Here is a 23,513-nt window from a genome sequence, read left to right as displayed (position 1 = left end):
TTTTTATAAAATAAGTTACATTTTTTCTCACTCAGCATGCATTCCTTGATCACCAAATTTGGTTTTCTTAGTTCTGCTGGCAAATCCTCCCCTACTTTACTGCTTACTGGTCTTTCTATCTCAGTATTTTAGTGTTTTTTCAAACAAAATAAACTTCCTTCCTCCTTGCTAAACCTGTTCTGTCTGCTTAGGATGGCATTTGGCATTAAGTGTGAAGATGAAACACAAAATGAAATTTTAAAAAGCAAGCTCACAGTTCTGATTGACCTTACTGGTTGTATTAGAGGGACATGTGATTATAAAATCTTTTTGTCAGTTTTAATGTAGGATAATCAGAGGATGAAGAATGGATTAATAGCCAATATCACAGTCTATGAATAATTAAGCTGTAAAGTAAACTAAGTTGTTTATACCAGTAGGAACTTGGACATTAACGAGGTTTGACTTTGTTTTTGTTTTGTTTGTTTTTTTTTTTGAGACAGATTCTCAAACTGTTCCCCTGGGTAAAGTGTTGTGACATCACAGCTCACAGCAACCTCTAACTCTTGGGCTTAAGCAATGCTCTTGTCAGCCTCCCAAGTAGCTGGTAGTATAGGCACTCACCACAATGCCCGTCTATGTCTATTTTTTGGTTGTAGTTGTCCTTTGGCTGCCTGGGCTGGATTTGAACCTGCCACACTGAGCCTTGACTTTGGGTTTTGACAAACCTGGTCTTGGACCTTGGCTTTGCTAAGTTATAGCTGTATAAGCCTTTAGAAGTTCCAGCAAAGTCATAGCTACATAAAGTCAAGTTATTCACGTGAGCCTCAGTTTCCCCTTTTGCATAATAAGAAATATTTATCTCATAAGAATGTTGAGGATCAAAGGAAATAAAATGTTCACCTCTCAAGTTAAGTACATAGTTATTCAATAAATGTTAATTCAACGCACTCATCTTACCCAATCCTTGTTTTTTGGAGACAGAGTCTCACTAGGTCGCCTTCAATAGAGTGCCCTGGCATCACACCTCGCAGCAACCTCAACCCCTTGGGCCTGAGCTATTTTGCCTCAGTCTCCCAAGTAGCTAGGACTATAGGCACTCCCCACAACGCCCGGCTATTTTTTTTGTTGTCGTTGTTGTTTAGTAGGCCGGGCCAGGTTTGAGCCCTCTAGCCCCGGACCATGTGGCCGGTGCCCTAACCACTGAGCTATGGGCACCGAGCCTTACCTAGTCTTTTAAATCTGCTGACGTCATGTCTCCTTTCATGTCTCATATTAACACTGCTTTTGTTTAGCCCCTCATCTTTTTTTTTTTTGCAGTTTTTGGCCGTGGCTGGGCTTGAACCCACCACCTCTGGCATATGGGGCTGGTGCCCTATGCCTTTGAGCCACAGGCGCCGCCTAGCCCCTCATCATTTAAGCCCAGTTAGCCCCTCATCAACTCTTCTGCTGCTTTTCTTAGTGTTTCATCTGTCTTCTACATTGAGGCCACAGAAATGTTTTCAAAACACAAAAAGTATTCAAGTTTTGTTATCTAAAATATGGTGTTCTGCTGATTCTGAATGTTTTGATGAATGGACCTACAAATTTTTTTATATAAATATATTTCTTATCTAGTGAGTCTCAAGATTTCATGATATATTTGAAGCAATGTACTAATTCAGTACATTATAAATGAGAGTTTAATGTAGAATAAATGTCTATTGTGGTGGGAAGAGTGGAATTGGGGAGGAGGTACACAGGCCAGGGCAGATCCAGAAGTAACAGTTAATTTGCCTTTTTAAAAAAACAAAAACACTGTTTTCTATTCATAATTCTATTTTGTTTGTCACTACTCTAAGTTCCTTTGATGTTAATGGAAAGTATGATTATTAGCTAAGTTTTTAAATTTAGAATTCCGTTAAAATGGAATTGATCTCATATTTCCTATTCATTTACATGTTGTAATAAACTCATGGTTATTGATTTTTCTTCTTGAATTTATTATTTTATTGATAATATTCATTGTTTCCCTGTAAGGGAGAAATGTTACGTTTTTTAATTCTGATTTTTTAAATTATAAATAACTAAATAAGCAAATATTAAAACCATGAAGAGCTTTATGGATATATTGAAACTCCCAGAGGACCATTTTTTTTTTCTTTTGTAAATAGGTCTATTGAATCTGTAAATGGGCCTCATTAGTCTATTGTAAACAATTTTGCTATTTTAATTTGTGTTTAACTCTCTGGGCATATATATCTGTTGTTGAAAATCTGTCATTACAAATTGATTCTTATTTTAAAAGGTAGGCTCCATCAGCATCTGTTAGATGCAAGTTACCTTGGCAACCTAATAGCAAACTGCAAATCTCACGTCATCCTCAGCAAATGAAAAACATTGTCATCACGTAGTGTTCTAGTGTGCTATCTTCTGTGTAGTATAGAATCTCACATTCATTGTGGGAAGCACATCACCTTTTCCCTTGTACATAACAGCTGATGTCTGAGTGCCTGCTAACGGCAAGATTATGTATTAAGCACTAATAAAAGCAGTGTCTAAAAGGACATTTAATGTTGGGAGAACCAAAAAATAGTGCTTTCTCTGTGCTCTTCTGTAATAAATAAATTACTTCTCAGTAATTGAGAAGGGAATAGTGGATGAGTGGTAAAAAAGAAAGTGTTATTGGAAGAATAATGGACTGGTAATATTTCAGGAAATTTAAGTTAGCAACAAGCTGAAGCTAATGTGTGTTGATTCTTGCTACTAAATACTTTGAAAAAATGTTTAATTTTGAAGTTTTGACTTCTGTGAGATTCAAAAGAAGCATTTATTTGTAAAAATGATGCCAAATATTATGTGGTTGTGATTGTAATGGTAATTTGTTTAGGTGAAATGCTCTCTGGATGTTAATTAACATATCTTCTACATGGTATTTGATTTCTCATAATATGCTTTTTATTGTCTTCAGGATGGTATAAAAGGTCCCAGTTCTTTTTTATGGTTTACAGTAATTCTTCTCAAACTGTAATGTGTTTGTGAATCACCTGTAGTCTTATTAAAGATTCTGATTTAGATGTCTTAGGGTGGGGCCAGAAGTTCTGTATATCTGGTAAGTTCCAAGGAGATAGAGATGCTGTTTGCTGGTCCCTGGATCACACTTTGAATATGAAGGGTCTACAAGGTCTTCGGGAGTTTGTTTTTCCCCTACTGCTCTAACTTTATTTCTTGCTGGTTGTGCCTTATAATTTATGGTACAGTGTCATGGCCTTGTGTATAGTATCTCCGTAGCAGCAGTTTGCAAAGTGTTGGCCAGGGATTCATCAGAGTCTTGCAAGGGATCTACAAGGCCAGAACTGTTTTTATAATAATTGTAATTGTAAGATGTTATTTGCCTTTTTTGTACTCACCCTCTTATGAGTGTACAGTGGCATTTTCCAGAGGTTACATGATTTGTGAGATGTCATTACTCTTACTGATGGACGGTGTACTTGTGTGTTCTTTGTTTTAGAAGTTTCTCAGTTTTAATTTCTAATATTGATAGGGATAAGTAAGAACTCTTTGAAGTCCTTAGTACTGTTTTAGATCATAACCTTTGAGGGCCCCCCTCTTACATATTGGATTGTGAATGCAGAGACTCAGATCTGCAATCTAGAATCTAGAATCAGAGCTGTTTCCTTAGCCACGTGGTCTCCAGTGGCACTGTAGTAAGAGTGGTTTTCTTTCCTCTACAATGGGAAATGTCCTCACTTTCTACTAGGTTTCCTTTTATGTCAGGCAAGGGGCAGAGGGAGTAAGTAGCACTATATTACTTCCTCCTATGGGTAGAAGTCTAGATTCCATGGGGGGAGTCTTCACTGACGGCATTATTATGGCCCCCTACTTGGCCTAGTTAGCCTTCTCTGACCCAACACCAGTGAGTGAGATGCTATCTTATTTATAACCTCACCAGGGTGAAAGTCCAGTCTACTCACTTTCTTTTGGTGGCAGGAAGAGAGTGGGGGAGAAGATACAGTTTTTTCAGGATTGTTTGAGTAAAGTAGAGCAGTTATTGTCCAAAACTTTACTGTCTTAGGCTGCCCTTGTCCCGGTCTTTTGGCTAGAGAGAGCTAACTTTCCTTGGTTCCTCTGCATCCTCCCACACACACACTTGTTGACTCCTACAAGTCTGAGATTTGAGACAAAAGGAAAACTAAAGGAACTTTAACTACTGTATTGTTCTTGGGTCTGCCTTCTTTTCATCATTCAGAATCTTTGTATGTTTTTATATATAATGCTAAGATTTTTTGTTTGACTTAGATTAGGAAAAAGTACATTCATAGCATATTCTTGGAAGCAAAAATCTCTCATTTCTTTTTTAACTTGTGTTTTGGGAGAAGGAATTAGAGATTTAAGTTTACCCCATAGCATACCCCTTATACTTACTTGTATAAAATCATGTGAATAAATACATGGGTTACTGCGAAAGTTTTGAGTAGTCTGTGTTACGGTCCATTATTTCACTTCTAAGAAACACAGTCAACAGTGTTTTTCTGATTGACCTGTGCAAGTTTCAATTTGCTTCACTTATTGTTGTTGCTGGGTGGGCTTCATTTGTTTCTGTGTGGATTTCATGAATCTTCATTTTTGTGTATCTGAAAACTTTCATCATGACCCACTTATTAAAAACAGTCTCATGAAAGAAAAACTATATTTGATAAAGCAAAGAACTAGTTTGTTTAAAATAGCTCTCAAACTTAAGTGGAATTTGTATGAAAGCATGACTGCAAATGAGGATTTTATAAAATATAAGATAATTTTTTATATTAAATTCATGGCTTTAAAAATTATCAATGTTGGGCGGTACTTGTGGCTCAGGGAGTAAGGCGCTGGCCCCATATACCAAGGGTGGTGGGTTCAAACCTGGCCCCCGGCCAAACTGCAACAAAAAATAGCTGGGTGTTGTGGCAGGCGCCTGTAGTCCCAGCTACTCAGGAGGCTGAGGCAAGAGAATTGCCTAAGCCTGAGAGCTGGAGGTTGCTGTGAGCTCTGACACCATGGCACTCTACCAAGGGTGACAAAGTGAGACTCTATCTCTAAAAAAATAAAAAAATAAAAAGTTTAAGAGGCAAAAATAAATAAATAAATATTATCAGTGTTTGAGGAAATAAAATTACATATTTGATTCAGGAAGATATGAACCTATAAAAAAACCAATATATAAGAAAAAAATTGAAATGATTTTATAAAATTAACTTTAAAATAGTCTCCACTATCTAATAAGTTTGAGGATAATTCTCACTTTTTAAAAACATTTAAGTGTCATGACATTGAAGCAATTTTAAAATACTAAAATATGTGCAAACTAGTTCATTTAATGAACCATATACACATTGTCATAATACCAAAATTTGACATAATTCCCCCAAATATTTATAGATATTGATATTTCCAAGAAATTGCAATAGATTAAAAAATTAAACCCTGTTTGCAAATGTCTTTGTCTTCTTCGCTTTCCTTTTTTCTTGTGTTCCTTCTCCAAAGTCCCTGTTCTGTTTTTACACATCAACTTCATGATCCTTCTGTATTAACCACTCTTGCATCCCTACTCCCAACATGCATACACAAGTACTTAAGACTAGATTTATTGGCCTGTGTGCACATCCTGAGCTAAAGCTACAATTTCTGTTAATGAGGACTGACTAGAGTATCTGAGTCCAAATTCTTGAGAGGAAATTTTAGTCAATCTACCGTTATTGTGGAGCAGAAAGGAGTCAGGTACGTAGTACAGACAAGGTTGCTGTGGTCTAATATTTGAGGGACCTAAAAACCTAGAACTTACGTATGTCAGGGATATTTTTCTCCATTTATTCAGCAATCAGGTATTAGGTACTAATCATTTTAAGTCTTACATGTATTCTAAGGAAAAAAATGAAAGCAGCAAAGTCATAAAGTTTAGTTTCAGTCACAGGTCATCAGCTTTGGAGGTTTAGTAGTCACTTGTTTATCAAAATTTTGTGTAATTTTAAATATGTTAATTTTTTAGGTTTAAATTTATGGTATAATGGCAAAAATAGGCAATCAACATGGACTAATTGTTAAGAGAATAGTTAAAGGAAACTACTGGTGCTAGGAGACACTGCTTCAAAATATGCTGCTTTGGGAAAATAATTTATAAGTTAAATTATAAAAATTACTTTATAACTTAAAAAAATTAGATGATTGCTCTGGAATAGATTTAGGAGGAACTGTGCTGTCACTATTAGTAGATATAGGAAAGTAGAGTCTACAGTTTCACAAATGGTATCTTTTACCTTTTGTGATTTTAGGAATCACAACATTTAGGTAGGCTCATATTGTTATATTCTTGGCCAGTTTTACTCTGAAGTAAAAGTCCACAACTATAGAGTGTACAGATGATTTTTTTTTTTAAGCAACACACATTTGTTATCTTACACTTCAGTAGATTAAAAGTCTGACACAGGTCTCACTGGGCAAAATACAGGTGTTAGTAGAACTATGTCCCTTTAAGAGGCTTTGGGGGGAAATGTGTTTCTTTGCCTTTTGTAGCATTCTTTGACTTATGGTCCTTTTCCTTTTTGTTGTGTAGAAGACTAATTTGCTATATATTTTAGGGTGAAACTGGATAGACATAGTACTTCAAATTTAATAAACCATGTATGATTTATTTTGTAAGCTTAATGTAAATAACAACATTATAGATGTTAAGTATAAATACTTGATTTACATCATTGTTAACTATAAATATTTGTTCAGACCTGATGGCCAAAAGAAAGGAAGAAAATTTCTTCTCTCCTGAAAATGCCAAAAGACCAAGACAAGAAGAATTGGAGGATTTTGGTAAAGATGGTGATGACGATGAATGTGCAGTTGCTTTCACTAATGGTACCTCTACTTTGGTGAGTGCAAAATTACAAAATTATACTTTTTGATTGGCCTGTTTCTCACGTCTGGTTTATATGTCACATTCTGTGATAATTTAAAATCAGGAAAAAACAATGTGGCTTTTTAAAAGCTAAGGTAAAATTAATTACCTATTCTGGCTAACTTTGGAGCTTAGGATAATATTAGAATAGAGAAAATGATGAAACAAAGTATTGAGTCTTTGCAAAGATGAATGAAGTTGAAAGACCCCTAGTAAGGGGGTAAGAGCAAGATTCTGGACCAGAAGGATTGTTCAGCTGAGCTCTCTTAGAATGACTGGGGAAAAAGAGAGAGCCCAGCCATACCTGGCAAGAGGACCTTACCCAGAGTCATACCTCAGGTTGCACAGCGAGGAGGTGGCGAGCTGGATACAGCATATGATCTGGAGTGGTGGAAATCTGATGAATTAGATAAGTGATTATGACCAGCTGGGATCAGACAGCTGCCCACATAGGTCCAGGACCTGAGGAAGCCTTTCCAGAGTTTTTGATTGTTGAGGGAAGCTGTGTGTTGAGTGGAAAGCTTGGAAGAGTTGGTGGACTTGAGCAGCATACAGCAACCAGATTTGAATGCCAGTTGGAGTGGACTTGCCATACATTTGGTGGCTGGCAAAGCAGCCACACCGAGAAGGTCTCCACAACCAGCAGGCTGCCATTGTGAGGTTGTGAGAAGGTCTTAGCAGGAGCCTAAAGTATGGCAGTTTTAATTCCACCTGCCAGGATCAGAACTCCAGTCTTAGAACAGCTGAGTGACTCCCATACTCCATGGGAACTGGACTCAGGGGACTTTATGAGCCCTGCCTGTCAAGGATTCTTGTGATCCCAACTCAGCAGGATCTGAATGCTGCGTTTGGGATAAGAACCATAGAGGTTGCTGACTGTGCTCTCTGTCTCCTAAAAAAACCCAAAGCACCAGTGTCCCCATGACCCATTGCAACATACTGTCATCAAGAGTAAGGACTTCTGTTTTAAACAAAAGAAGTAGTGAGAAGTAAAAAGGAGGACAAGAAGGTGAACAGGAAGAAAGAACACATGAGGAGAAACCAACAGAAAAATTCAGGCAACATGAAAAACCAAAACACAGTAGCTCCCACAAGGGACCATGAGGCAGCTACTATAGAAGATTCCACCTATAAAGAATTAATGGATTGGACAGAAAGGGAATTTAAAACACGAATGATAAAGACAATAAAAGGAATGGATGAGAAAATGGAAAGAAAGAACTAAAAGACGAGATATATAGAAAATAGAAAGGATATGGCGGAGCTTAAGGAAATGAAGGAGACAATCAGGGAATGTAAAGATGCAGTAGAAAGTATCAAAAATAGGTTAGACCATGGAGAAAAAAGAACTTCAGAGATAGAGGATAAAGTTTTCAACTTAACCCTGATAGTTAAAGAGGCAGAAAATAAGAGAGAGAAAGTAGAACAGGAGCTTAGAGAACTACAAGACTCCATGAAGTGTTCAAATATGCATATACTTGGGATTCCTGAAGTGGAAGAAGATTGTCCCAAAGGAAGGAAGCCTTACTGGAGACCATAAGGGAGAACTTCCCACGTTTTACTAAAGACCCTGACACTCTCCTTTCAGATGGATATTGAACCTGTATCACCTTAATTCAAACAGAACCTCTCCAAGACACATTGTAATGAACCCATCCAAAGTCAAGATGAAAGAAGTATGAGCAGCCAGGAGTAATCGCCAACTGACCTACAGAGGCAGAGCCATTAGGATGATAGCAGACTTTTCAACTGAAAACTTCTAAGCCAGAAGAGCATAGTCCTCCACCTTCAACATTCTTAAACAAAACCAATTTTCAGTCTAGAATTCTGTATCCTGCTAAACTAAGCTTCAGAATTGATGGAGGAATCAAATCTTTTGTGGATAACACAAGCACTGAGGAAATTTGCCCCAATAAGACTAGCTATACAGGAAATACTTAGACCTCTTCTCAACAATGACACCACAATGGACCACCAGCAAAGTAAACACCCAGAAGCTAAAGGTCAAAGCATACCTTCCACAATGGCCCAAAGGATAAAACTACACAATGGACTTTCACAAAAGAGGATGAATAGAACTCTACTACACTTATCAGTTCTCTCAATAAACGTCAGTGAACTGATCTCAACCACTGAAGAGGCATAGGCTGGCTGATTGGATAAAAAAGCACAAGCTATCCATATGTTGTCTCCAGGAGACAGACCTAGCCTTGCAGAACAAATTAAAACTCAGGGTTAAGAGATGGAAAACAGTATTTCAAGCAATGGAAATCAGAAGAAAGGAGGGGTTGCAATCTTATTTTCAGATACAAGCCAATTTAAAGCAACTAAAAAAAGACAAAGATGGATACTTTGTACTAGTCAAAGGAACAAGAAGACATTTCAATTTTAAATATTTTTATGCACCCAACTTAAATGCTCCCAGCTTTATGAAACAAAACTTGATGAGTCTGTGCAATATGATATCCCATAACACCATAATAGTTGGGGACTTTAACACCCCTCTGACAGAACTTGACCAATTCTCTAAACAAAAACTAAACAAAGATGCAAAGGACTTAAATGTGACCCTAGAACCAGTGGGATTAATGGAAATACGTAGAACACACCATCCCAAAGCTAAGGAATATACATTTTTCTCATAGGCCATGATACGTACTCCAAAATCAACCACATCCTAAGATACAAATCAAACCTCAGCAAAATTAAAAGAATAGAAATTAAACAACCTTATGCTGAATGATAGTTGGGTTCAGGAAGAGATAGAAGAGAAAATAATTAGATTCCTCAAACATAACAACATAACAACTTGTGAAGACACAAGTTACCAAAACCTATGGGTTACAGCAAAAGCAAAAACTTATCCCTCTAGAGGTCTACGTTTGAAAAAGAAAGAGAGCTTATCAACAACTTCATGAACCATCTTACAGAATCGGAAAAGAAAAACAATCTAATCTCAAACACAGTGAAAGAAAAGAAATAACCAAAATTAAATCAGAGATTAATGAAATTGAAAAGAAAAGAATCATTCAGAAAAGTAACGAAACAGTTGGTTTTACAAAAAAATAAATAAAATCAATAAACCTTTGGCCAGATCAACTAGAAACAGAATAGTAAAATCTCTAGTAACCTCAATCAGAAATGATAAAGGGGAAATAACAGCAGATGTCACAGAGATACAAGAGATCATCTCTGAGTAGTACTACAAGAAACTTTATGCCTAGAAATTTGACAATGTGGAGGAAATGGATCAATACCCAGAATCACACCCTCTCCCTAGACTTAAGAAGAAATAGATCTCTTGAACAGAACGATTTCAGGAACTGAGATCAAAGAAACAATATAAAATCTCCCAACAAAAAAAGCCCTCGTTCACATGGCTTGACACCAGAATTCTACCAAACCTTCAAAGAAGAGCTTATACCCATATTGCAGAAATTGTTACAAAAAATTGAGAAGAAAGGAATCTTCCCTTAATACACTCAAGAAGCAAGCATTACCATGATACCCAAAACCAAGAAAAGACCCAACTGAAAAGGATAATTTCAGACCAATTTCACTAATTAATATAGATGCAAAAATTCTAAGTAAAATCCTAGCCAATGAATTACAGCTACACATTAAAATTATCATTCATCACGATCAAGTAGGTTTCATCCTAGGGATGCAAGGCTGGTTTAACATATGCAAGTCCATAAAGGTATTTTCACTATCAACAGAAGCAAAAACAAAGACCATGTGATCTTCTCAGTAGATATGGAAAAAGCATTCATTAAAATTCAGCATCCTTTTCTAATTAGAACACTGAAGAAAATAGGTATAGGTGGGACATTTCTTAAATTGATCAAGGCCATCTACAACAAACCCACAGTAATACAGTGAATGGAGTAAAACTGAATGCTTTTCCACTTAGAACTGGAACCAGACAAGGCTGTGCTCTATCAGCACTGCTATTCAACATAGTATTGGAAGTTTTAGCTAATACGGTCAGGCAAGAGAAGGAAATAAAGGGCATCCATATGGGTGCAAAGGAGGTCAAACTCTCCCTTTTTGCTGATGGTATGATCTTATACTTAGAGAACCCCAAAGACTCCACCCCAAGACTCCTGGAAGTTATCAAAAAATACAGTAACATCTCAGTACATAAAATCAGTGTCCACAAATTAAAAGCCTTCATATATGCTAGTAATAACCAAGATGAGAAGCTAATCAAGGACACAATTCTCTTCACAGTAGCTTCAAAGAAAATGAAATACCTAATAATATACCTAAGAAAAGAGGTAAAGGACCTCTGTAAAGAAAACTACTAAACCCTAAGAAAAGAAATAGCAAAAGATATTAACAAATAGAAGAACAAACCATGCTCATGGTTGGGAAGAAGCAACATTGTTAAAATGTCTATATTTCCCAAAGCAATATACAGATTCAATGCAATCCCCATTACCATGCCAAGATCATATTTTTCTAGATTTGGAAAAAATAATTTTTTGTTTTGTATGGCACCAGAAAATGCCCCATAGAGCCAGGGCAATTCTTAGTAATAAAAACAAACCTGGGGGCTTGAGCCTACCAGACTTTAGGATGTACTACAAGACCATAGTAATCAAAACAGCCTGGTATTGGCACAAAAATAGAGACAGACATTTGGAACCAAATAGAAAACCAGGAGTTGAAACTAACATCTTATAGCCACCTAATCTTTGATAAACCAAATAAGAACATACTTCGGGGGAAAAAAAATCCCTACTCAATAAATGATGCTGGGAGAACTGGATATCCACATGTAAAAGACTGAAACTGGAGGACCTACACCTTTCTCTACTCACTAAATTGATTCAAGATGGATAAAAGATCTAAATCGAAGGCATGAAACAATAAAAATCCTCGAAGAAATTGTGGGAAAACACTTGAAGTTATTGGCCTGGGGAAAGACTTTATGAAGACTTCTGTAGCAATTGCAACAACAACAAAAATAAACAAATGTGACTTAATTAAACTGAATAGTTTCTCTACAGCTAAGGAGACAACAACCAAAGGAAAGAGACAACCGTCGGAATGGGAAAAGATATATGCATATTATGAATTGGACAAAAGCTTGATAAATAGGATCTACAGGGAACTCAAATTAATCAACATTAAAAAAGCCAACGATTGCTTATATCGATGGGCAAGAGAGATGAATAGAACCTTCTCTAAAGAAGACAGATGAATGGCTAACAAATAATGAAAAAATGCTCATTGTCTCTAATTATCAGAGATATAAATCAAAACCACTTCACAATATCACCTAACCCCAGTGAGAATGGCCCACATCATAGAATCTCGTAGCTACAGATACTGGCTGGCATTGATGTGGAGAGAAGGGAACACTTTTACACTGCTGGTTGGTCTGCAAACTAATACAGCCTTTTTGAAGGAGGAGAATCCCCAAAGAACTCAAAACTAGATCTCCTATTTGATCCTATAATCCCATTACTGGGTATCTATCCAAAAGGAAAAGAACCATTTCATCATAAGGACATTTCCACTAGACTGTTTATAACAGCTCAGTTTACAATTGCCAAACTGTGGAAACAACCTAAATGCCCACCAATCCAGGAATGGTTTAACAAGTTGTGGTGTATTTATACCATGGAATACTATTCAGCCACTAAAAAAGATGAGACTTTACATCTTTTTTATTAACCTGGATGGAGTTGAAACACATTTTTCTTAGTAAAACGTCACAAGAATGGAGAAGCAAGAATCCAATGTACTCAATTCTGATAGGAGGATAGTTGATGACCTAGTACTTGGTGGAGGGTGGAGGAATGGAGGAGTAGAGAGAGGGAAGGGAGGGATGAGAGGGTGGGGGTACATGATGTATGAAACACCTCTTGGAGGTGGGACACAATTATAAGAGGGACTTTACCTAACGAATGCAATCAGTGTAACCTGGTTCTCTGTACCCTCAATGAATCCTCAACAATGAAAAAAGAAAAGAGAAACCAACCCCTAGTAAGTCCTAAAAAGGAATCAAAGAAGACCTAAATAAATGGAGAGGCATACTTATTTGTGGATTAGAACACTCAATACAGAAGTGAAGTCTGTTCTTTCTCAATGACACATGGGTTTAATGCAACTCTATCAAAATCCATTAAGATTTTTTGATCATACAGACAAATTTATTATAAATTTCATTGGAAAAGGCAAAAGAACTGGAATAGCTAAAACCATTTTGAAAAAGAAAGAAGTGGGAAGAATCATTCTTCCCAATTTCAAGACCTATATAGTTAATAGTAATAAACATTGTATCAGTGTCACTGTCTTAGTTGTGAATTTATTTTTTTTTGAGACAGTGTCTTAACTTTGTCCCTCTGGGTAGAATGCTGTGGTGTCTATCTCACAGCAACCTCAAACTCTTGGGCTTAAGCCATCCTCTTGCCTCAGCCTCTTATGTAGCTGGGACTACAGGTGCCCGTCACAATGACTGGTTATTTTAGAGATGGGATCTCACTTTTGGTCAGGCTGGTCTCAAACTCCTGAGCTCAAGCAGTACACCTAGATTGCTAGGATTACAGGCTTGAGCCACTGTGCCCAGCCTTAGTTGTGATTTTGTACTATTGTTCATATAGTACATATATGCAAGATGTTTCTTAACAACTGCGTGTGAATGTGTGGTTGTCTCAAAATGAAAATGTATTTAAAAATTCTTCAACCATGATTTCTAGTACTCCTCATATAAGGATGTAAATGTTTTCTGCATTTTAATAAGGTGTATGTCCAGAGTAGAGAGCTGGGGAGTTTTTAAAGAAACCCTTCAAATAGGGTGGCACCTGTGGCTCAAAGGAGTAGGGTGCCTGCCCCATATGTCAGAGTGTTGGAGGTGGCGGGTTTAAACCCAGCTCCGGCCAAAAACTGCAAAAAAAAAAAAACAAAGGAAGAAGAAACCATTCAAATAGCTAGAGAGATGAAAAGTGGTCTTCAGAAAATGAAATTTATTCTGAGAAAATGAGGCTGATTCTTTCTGGTGTTTAGATAACTACAACATGTAGGTGACTACTGTGTGCCATATTCTTGGTAAAACCATTTATAAGCCATCTCTAATTTAATGATGACATATACTTACAATATAGGAATTACTGTTTCTGTCTTACAGATTTGGAAACCATATATCTTATTTACATTACCAAACGTCACACAGCTGTCATAGTAAATGACAGATGCAGAGAGTCACAAGAAGAGCAGCTTTACCTTTTAAGATGTGTGTTCTGCTTTTTCAATTGAGACAGTGAATGTTATATAGTGAATTAGTATTCAAACCATGGTTGGATAGTCATCTTTCAGGGATGTGCTAAATATAGTTCTGTATTTTATAGCAAGTTTTGCTGTAACAGTTGGGATAGCAGTTCTCATCCAGGGAGATTCTGCTTGCATGCCCAGGGGATATTCAGCAATGTCTGGATCATTTTTGGTTGTCACAAGTGGGTCAAGTGTATACTTGTACTAGCATCTAGTCGGTAGAGGCTAGGGATGTTGCTAAACATTCTACAATGCACTGAACAGATCCCCCACCAAGAAAAAAATTATCAGACGCCAGATGCCAATATCGTAAATATTAAGAAACTTGTGATACATTTATTAGCTTCTTTGAAGATTTGGGGGTGTGTGCTAGACTCAGAGAAAGTTTGTGTTTTGATGTCACCATTATTCACTTTCGATAACCTTTTTCATTGGTAATAACTCCTAGTCTTTCTCCTGCCAACATGCTTGGATGAGTATAATGAGTGAATTATATTGACTGTTTTCTTCCATTGTTTTTTATTAATAGACTGCAGCAGAAGTTGGAATAATAGAGAGTATTCAGCTAAAAAACTTCATGTGTCATTCGATGCTTGGACCCTTTAAATTTGGTTCTAATGTCAACTTTGTTGTTGGCAACAATGGAAGTAAGTCCTTTTACTCTCATTTGACTTCGAACAGACCTTTGAGATTAGAGTACATTAACTTTTAGATGTAAGTGACTATTAGTCTTGGTAAGTATTTAATTTATAGATTTGTGACTTGTGATTATTAATATTTTCAGTATTTGCTTTCAGTGTATGCTTAAAGAAAATGCTGTATTAATTCTAGGTTTATTATTTAAGTGGTAAGAATAAAAATCCCTGTTTATGTTTTTAATCCATTCATCTTGAAATCCATACCATATAAAGGTAGACAGGCAGTTTTCACTTTCATTGAGGCAGTCCTCATTTTGATTGAGGCAGCCCTGTTTCTTATCTTGACTCAAAGTTGTAACTGAGCACAAATGAGGTGCCTTGGCAATCCAAGCAGGAAAGTAACTAATTGTTGCTGTTATGGCTAATGAAAGCTTTGAAGAGGAGGTGGTTGGTATTTGTGCTAGTACTTGAATGAAAATTTTAGATTCTTTAGGTCTCATTGGGGAAGAAGAAGCTGAGATGTTTCAGGCAAAGATTGTTCATCAGCAAAGGTATAAAGAGCAGAATAGGTATGGTATGGGGCATGGAGATTACCTTAGATGATCTACTGTGTGGTACCCGGTAGGGGAGGAGCAGGCGCTGTCTCTAGAGGGTCATGTTTAGGTAAAATTATTAAGGATCTTGTATGTCATGATAAAGATGATAAAGATTTTGGAGTTTTATTTAAGTCAGTAGAGAGCCAATTAGTTTTTGAGTAAGGGAATGAAAGAAACCAGATACGTTGTGGAGAGTGCGTTAAAGGAGGAAAGTATGTGAGGCAGCAGGACCAGTTAGGCAGCTCTGGGATAGGCCAGCCATGCATGAGAGGCTGGTGGCTGGGCTGAGATGGGCACATGGAGAGGAGGCTTGCCAGAGTCTACCAGCTGATGGCAGTGCTGGACTAGGAAGTGAGGTGTGTAGCTCTGGAGTTGGTTTTGTTCTATTTCTCCTACCCTGTCATTCAGTCAAGAAGAAGCAGTTTTAGGAGAGGATGGACAAAGGGATCAGTGCTTTGGAAGGGTCACCTGGGAGAAGCAGCAAAGAAATATTAGGGCGTTCTGAAGTTAGGTCTTGTTTAAAACTTTTGGAAAAAGTGAATTTTTTAATAAAACTTAATAGAATGGAAAATGATGCAGAAAGTGGAGGCAGTGTATTTGGTAATGAAGACAAGGCAGTTAGAATAGGAATTTAAAAAGCATTCAGGAACTAAAGTGGGTTGATTGAATGGTGTGTTTGGTTACTTTGGAGTATATAGTGGAAGATGATGGGCTAATAATAGTTGATTGGATTGATTTATCTTGGAGTTCAAAAATGGTTATCATATTCTAGGTAATTGTTAGAGATTTTGAAATTTCAGCTTGTCATTTTATTACTGTCAGGATAAAAAGAAGTACACTTACTAAGAGCTCTTCAAATAGAAATAATTTTCAAAAATATGTGTGTGATTTTGCTGATTTGTTCCTATTTAAGTTCATTCATTCATTTAGCCAATATTCCAGTATGTATTATGTGCCGATATTGGGGATATAGCATTGAATGAAAGAAACAGCATTCCCATCCATGTGGAGCTTTTTTGTGAGGATGTTAAAAATAGTTTTTGATATCTGGAAATTTATGGAAAAAGTAAATAGGAATTGTCATTAGATTAGAAGGTAATAAAAATCAGTATATATGTGTAAATAGAGTAGTAAGTTCATTTATTAGGCTGATGGGCCTTGATGATACCATGAGAGTTTCAAGGTGGAAAGATATTGCAAGTTTTTTCTGGTTCCTTGTTAGTGGCAAAAATCTGATTTCTGAAATGTCCGTTTCTTTTCTAATAGTGGGAACTAAATATTTCATGACACATACAACATTTTTTAAAGGCTGTTTGTTAATTGAATTATAACACTTTATTTTAAGATGAGAGTAGCACTTTATTCAGTAACTTTTTGCATCAAATTGTGGGAGTGAGCCTTTTCTGTCTTCTTTAATAAATGTGATTTCTTCAATGTCTTTCTCTAGGTGGGAAGAGTGCAGTACTGACAGCTCTCATAGTTGGTCTTGGTGGCAAAGCAATCACTACTAATAGAGGATCTTCTTTAAAAGGTTTTGTGAAAGATGGACAGAAGTAAGTGTTTGCTTTCTACCATCTATTTTCAATTCTTTAGTAAGAAGCAGCTATTTTAGATTCCCAGTTCATGTAGACATGACTGGAAATCAAGTACCTTTCAAAAAAGAGCCAGAGTAGCATATCTTTTCATTCCTTTCTTTGCTGCTTGCTGCCAGCATGGCCCACTGTTGACTGTTGTCCTCTCAAAACAGATAGCTGTGTAACTTAACTACTATGCCTCTCCACCTAAACTCATGCCGTTGTTACCTTTCTAGAAGAAATGGCAGTGATAGAGTGCTCTGTTTAAAGGAGTATTTAGAAACATTGCATATCAGCAAGCTCATATTGATATAATGGGGATGATAAAGATCAGTGATCAGCCAAGGTATCCCTGCCTAAAATTACTGTTTTCAGAATTCCAAAATGTCTTCTGGTTTCTGGCTCCGTACCCAGGTGGGCTACCAGTGAGTTTGATTTGATGACCACAATCAATCACAAGTTTATTTGTGGTCCCTCCGAACCCTTGATGAATAGTCATATCAGTGCCCTATTTGGCTTTATGTTTATATTTATTTTTGTCATAGATTGCCTTCGTGTAGCTATATTTTATCCACTTTGCATGATCAAGGACTCATTGCCTTTTGTACACTAGCAGCTCTCTCTTTTAGGCTTTTTATTTTTCATACTGCCCCAGATACCTCTGAAAGGGTCTTTGTTTTTCATAACAACTGAATATTCTAGACTTTGTCATACATCTGCCAGCAGTGGGCTCCTTCACCTGTTCATTCTATCATAGACCCAATGCCTAGAACTTTTTGAAACATTCACTATTGACACCAATGTCTTTTTCCTGATGTAGATTTTGCTTTTGCTCAATGTTTTATCCATTTAACCTCCCTGTTTCATTACTCGAAAATAGAAAAGGGACAGAATATGAATCAGGGCTTCAGGCTTCTTATGTAGTGCTTAGGGATCTTAACTTTAAGCCAAGATTCCAAATCGACTCAAGAGAAGGAGAAAAGATACACAGAAAATCATTTCCCATGCTCTGTGGCCTTGGAAAAGAACTATTTGATAACAGTTCTCTTGCAGAGTTTCTGTCTCCACTTCTTTGGGCCCCAGCTCAGGGAGGTTTTCCTCCCATCCCCAAAGATTATGTCTCAAGTAATAAATTAGTTAGTTTAACATGTGTAAGATAATGTTCTCAGCTCTTATTTCAATTTATCATAATTAACTGTGTTTCCTTGTTGTCCAATCACTTAGTCTACTTGGCCAGATAATACATGCATCTTTCAAATACAAGCTTCAGGAAGAAATTATTGTTTATTACCATTAAATGTTTTATGTATCAGCTAAATACTTTGGATTTTCTTGCATTTGAGAAGTACTTAAATGGAAGTAGAAACTTCTTTCTGACGCTTATCCTCTGAATACTGCTTTTTTTTGGAAAAACAAAAAAAGACAAACCCATATCACTGACTTCTAAGGACATGGCTGCCTGTAAAAGGGAACATTAATATGTTTTAAAATAGAGTTAATAACAGCTTAAAAACTCTAACCTGAGCTGAGTCTCCCTTTTACTGACATTTTCTAATAAAAGCTTAAAGCAGAGAATTTCCAAATACATTACTATTCTGCTTATCATCCTTTCCCTTGTTTAAAACATTTGGTATTTATAAAATTTGCCTTGTTTTATAGTCTCTGATTCTGTCATCACTGTTTTTGCAGAATCAGGTCATTGAGGTTTTCAGTTCTGTGCTTACTTTTTCCTATATCTACAATCTATGCCGCTGTCCCACTTTAGGATGTCTGTCAGTCTGGCACAAGTTTGAGGTAGCTCTGAGGACTCTCCCTCCTCTTCCTCATCTCAGGCATTCCAATCTCCATTTGTGACACCTGGCTGTGGGCTTGCTTTCTTGGGATGTTTCAGCTCTCCTTAGAGATGCTTACCTAGCATGGTTAGGAGGCACCAGAGAACTGTGCCACGAGACACTTTGTATTAGGCTTAGCCCTCTGGTTATCCACCAGTCCTTTGCAATGACTTTGGGACTGTGAATGAATTGTCTCAATGTATTTCTTCACATGAAAACCTCTCTTGGTGACCCGAGGTCTCAGACCTCTTGCTATGTAGGTTCTCACTGGGCATATTCAGTTTACTGTGCCCGCTCTTGGCCTCCTGATACTAATCCTGGTGTAGGGGCTTTGGGTTTTTTGCAGTAGTCCTATTTTTGACACATCAGCTGTTTCACAGGGTTATAAAAGGACAAAACTCACACTCCTGTTTCATGTTCCTCATTTATTTAGTCAAAGATATAGAACCTATTGCAGATAAGCTGGCTACCCAGAAGAGGAGGAGGTGAATCATCTTTTTATGACTTGCTTTTTGGTCCGATTAGTGCATGCCAGTGTTTGTCAACCTTTTCTATTTCATGGCACACTTGAACCTATAGTTGAAGTTCTGCAGCACACTTAAATTACATTGATCAAAAAAAGAGTGAAAAAAAGAGAAAGAATATACTTACTCTGCTTTGAACTTCTTTTGAAAATAATTAGAGATCTTTAAAGTTTTTCGAGGCACACCTAAGATTCTCTCATGGCACCTAGGTATGCCATGGCACACGGGTGGAAAATCACTGGTATATGCGGCTGCCATTTACCTCTGTGTAGATAGTCTTTCAGAGTTGAAAAAGGAATCACATTCTTTACTGTGGCACCACGTACTTATGTTGTCATTCTGAAAGAGCTCTCACTGATAGTCTGTTTTTCCCCTTAAGGGTCTGGTGTATTATAGACCTTGTGCACTATGGCTAGTGACCTGAATTCAGTGTCCACAAAACTAGTGTAGTCGGGAGACTGCAGGCTAGTGCCCAGCTCACTTGTCTCTGTTTCTTTTGAGCAATAATTATGAGCCTTTTTTCATAAATGTTAATTTTTAAAAAACTTCTCTTATACAGTATTTGCTAAATTCACGTAGCAGTTGAATACCAGTAGGATACCAGTACCTCCAAAATTCTCACTGTACTAAAAAAAGCTCTCTAATATAAGGAATAGCTAGGAATGAAGATAATAAAGTAGATGTTTGCCATTTAAGAGAGGTATTTGATGATTCAGAGAGCAAATATATGTAGTCAATTTTAAAATGTTTTCATGAGGTACTTTAACTCAATACTAGTAATCATACTAATTAATGAAATAAAATATTTGTTTGCTTCATGTTATAGGGTAGCTGTCCTTCCCCAGTTGTACTTTAGTTAGAGGTTCTCAACCATGACTGTTTATTAGAATTAACTTGAGAAGCTTTTTAAAAATTTTAATTAAGGCTGGGAGCAGTGGCTCATGCCTGTAATCCCAGCACTCTGGGAGGCCGAGGTGGGTGGATTACCTGATCTCACAGGTTTGCGCCCAGCCTGAGCAAGAGCAAGACCCTATCTCTAAAAATAGCCAGGCATTGTGGCTGGCGCCTGTAGTCCCAGCTACTCGGGAGACTGAGGCAAAAGGATCCCTTAAGCCCAAGAGTTTGAGGTTGCTGTGAGCTGTGATGTTTCAGCACTCTACTGAGGGCAACAAAGTAAGGCTCTGTCTCAAGAAAAAAAAAAACAAACTCAATTATAAATTATAAATATAAATTAATTACAATTCTAAATTTTCAGGAGCATATCTGTTTTATTTAGGTAATTTTGTTTAAAAAAAAAATCCACTCAAGGTATTCTAGAAAAGGATATCACAAAGATAGAGGGAAATATATCTTGGAAACTTTAAGGAGGAAGTTCCCTAGAGGGGCTAGACTAAGACCTGCAGGACCAAGGATCATCTATCTTGGGGCTTTATCAGCCATCTGTCTCTGGCTGTCTGTATGTCTGCTGGTCTCCAGCCCTCTGTCTGTCTCTCTTCAATCTGTTCTGCAACTCTTCCTCTATACTATCTCCTGACCCTCATAACTTAATTGGTTGTACTGTTCAAGAGCTTATCTGTTCTATGCTCCTGCCTTTTCTCTGCAGACTTTGTATTTTCTCATCTGAGTACAATGCCTCAAATTGTTTTCTCTAGTTCCAGAGGCCTTGTAATTTTGTGGCTATAACAAATCACCATGCTTGACGTGCCGTGTCTTAACTGGAATTTTTTTTAAAAAACTTCTTATTTTGAAATAATTTGAAATTTACGGAAGTGTTGCAAAGATAGGCAGAGTTTCTTGTATATTACTCACCCAGTTTCCTTAATGTAGATATTTTACATCGCTAAAGTGCATTTACCAAAGCTATGCAATTAACATTGGTACAATATTAACTAAACAAGCCTTAAAATTTTTTACCAGTTTTTCTTAGTTTGAACTTTTAAAGAAGAGAATCTGATTGCTCAGTTAGTACAGATTTCTATATGTAGCTTAATTCCAGGAAGCCAGTATGGGGACTGATACGATTGCTAAGCCTTTTCTTTCTGCTTGAGTATGTGCAAAGAAGGGAGGTGGGGAGCCAGAGCTGTACACACTTCAGTGTGTCTACCATTATGCCAGTAGTTTATAGCGAAATTAATCTTGAGTGTTTTTTCCTCCATTTCCTGCAAATGGGAATAGTTTGGGAGTATTTCTACAAATATATAAAAACAAGTTCATTCTGCTGAAGGTTTTGTGTAATTATCAGAACAGTTTTAACCAGATGACTTTAGGATTTTGGTAGATGCTCATGTAAAGCAGAGAAAATATTATCTGCTTTTATATGTATATAATAAAATTATAAGTATGTATTTATGTCCTTCATCAATATGTTTTTTGTTTTTCTACCAAGTTTTAACAGAAGTTGATCTACACAACTGATTGATTTTTCCTCTTATGTCCTTTATTTTTTGTTGCCTCTGTCTAGAGTGTGATGGCTTCAGCCTACCTCATAGCAAACTCAGACTCTTGGGCTCAAGTGGTCCTCCTGCCTCACCTTCCTAAATAACTGGGACTACAGGTGCCCATCATAATGCCAGGCTAATTTTTCTATTTTTAGTGGAGATGGAGTCTCACTTTTGCCCAGGCTAGTATCAAATTGCTGAGCTCAAGGTACCCTCCCTGCCTGGCCTCCCAGAGTGCTAGCATTACAGGTGTGAGCTAGCTCTCCTGGTCTTCCCTCTGTCTTAAAATAGGCATAGCTATAAGTGTTTGAAACATCTTTAAAACTTTAAAAACTGTAGCAGAGGTTATCAGGCAGATTTATACTCTCAGCGTTTTATATGTGTTTTTAGCTGCATTATATATTTTAAAATAATTTTTTTATTAAATCATAGCTGGGTACATTAATGCAATCATAGGGTACAATGTGCTGGTTTTATATACAATTTGAACTATTTTCATCAAACTGGTTAACATTGCCTTCATGGCATTTTCTTAATTATTGTGTTAAGACATTTATATTCTACACTTAGTTAATGCTGATAAAACTTTAAGAATTTTGAGGCTTTTGTTTATATTTCTTGATAATCAAAAACCTTTATTTTTTATTGCCAAGTAATTAAGTAATTTAAATTAAATTTAAGTAATTAAAAAATTAAAATTGCCTCATTTAATTCTAATGGTTTTAGTCGGTGTTGGGTATTGTTCCTTTCCCATGATTATTACTTCATCATTCTTAAAGACCTACTGTCAGCATGATGCTTTATTATGTAATTCACAGTAGTTAGGCAGCACAATGTTGATAACTTCCTTTTTATAAGAAAATAACTGTGTTAACTAGTTAACTATGTGACTTGAAGAAACCAAAACTTAATAGTTTCTATTAAGGGTAGAAAAGTCAGTTATTTTTTATTAAGCTTCACTTAATTGTCAACTTTATTTTCTGTCAGGCAGGATATTTTTAACATTATTCTATAGTAGACTGTCAGCCATCAACTGCTGATGTAAAGCTAATTAAATAAATTAGCAAAATTATTTGATGATTCTGAAAATACTTGAAAATTCTGATAATATGGTATGGTAATTGCACTGTCCCGTCACGTGACTTAGCTTAACCTCATTGTTTCAGCTCAGCAGATATCTTGATAACATTGAGGAACAGAGGAGACGATGCTTATAAAGCAAATGTATATGGTGACTCTATAATTGTGCAGCAACACATCAGCATGGATGGAAGTCGATCTTACAAACTAAAAAGTTCAACAGGTGTGTTACGATTTTCTTTTCATTTCTTAAATATTAGTAAATACTCAAAAATAGGTGACTATGCTGTTATTCATTGAAAAGGCACTTGTCTCTTGAAACCTTTTTCTTTTAACATGATTGATTAGTTGGATGTATGTGTGTGTGTGCACGTGAGTGTGTGTGTGTGTATACAGGTGTATCTATAGATATGTGAATGTATGGTATACATAGTTGTGTTAGCACAGGACATTCCAGCAGCAAAACCATGATTAGCAGACTTTGGGTCAGTTTGAAATAGCCTATGCCATTTTGTTCTGCAGACCTTCTTTCATCCATATAGTTTCTATAGGGTGTGGGAGATGTTTAGCAAATGGTGGAAAATGATGACATAAAGGAAGAGGTAAGTATTTAACTTTTGAAAAGAAGAGCCTGGAGCAGCCCCTCATGCCTATAATCCTAGTACAC

At 36.7% G+C, this 23,513-nt stretch overlaps 1 protein-coding gene across 8 annotated transcripts in view; it reads left to right on the top strand.

Annotated features, from left to right (window-relative positions):
* Window positions 1-23,513, top strand: part of SMC6 (structural maintenance of chromosomes 6) — a 105,660-nt gene that overhangs the window by 14,604 nt on the left and 67,543 nt on the right. For 7 of the 8 annotated variants that reach the window (XM_053588490.1, XM_053588483.1, XM_053588487.1 and 4 more), the window contains 4 exons: window positions 6,715-6,857; window positions 14,694-14,811; window positions 16,846-16,951; window positions 22,933-23,069. In XM_053588490.1, the coding sequence (XP_053444465.1) occupies window positions 6,720-6,857; window positions 14,694-14,811; window positions 16,846-16,951; window positions 22,933-23,069 (499 nt within the window). In that variant the 5' untranslated portion in view covers window positions 6,715-6,719. Of the gene's footprint in view, window positions 1-6,714; window positions 6,858-14,693; window positions 14,812-16,845; window positions 16,952-22,932; window positions 23,070-23,513 lie in introns of those variants that run through there. The other variant, XM_053588491.1, reaches the window with a different exon arrangement.

This window comes from Nycticebus coucang, chromosome 4, assembly GCF_027406575.1.
Source record: "Nycticebus coucang isolate mNycCou1 chromosome 4, mNycCou1.pri, whole genome shotgun sequence".
NCBI lineage: Eukaryota > Metazoa > Chordata > Mammalia > Primates > Lorisidae > Nycticebus > Nycticebus coucang.
The sequence above is the reverse complement of the archived record's forward strand: the minus strand, read 5'-3'. Positions and strand labels throughout refer to the sequence as shown.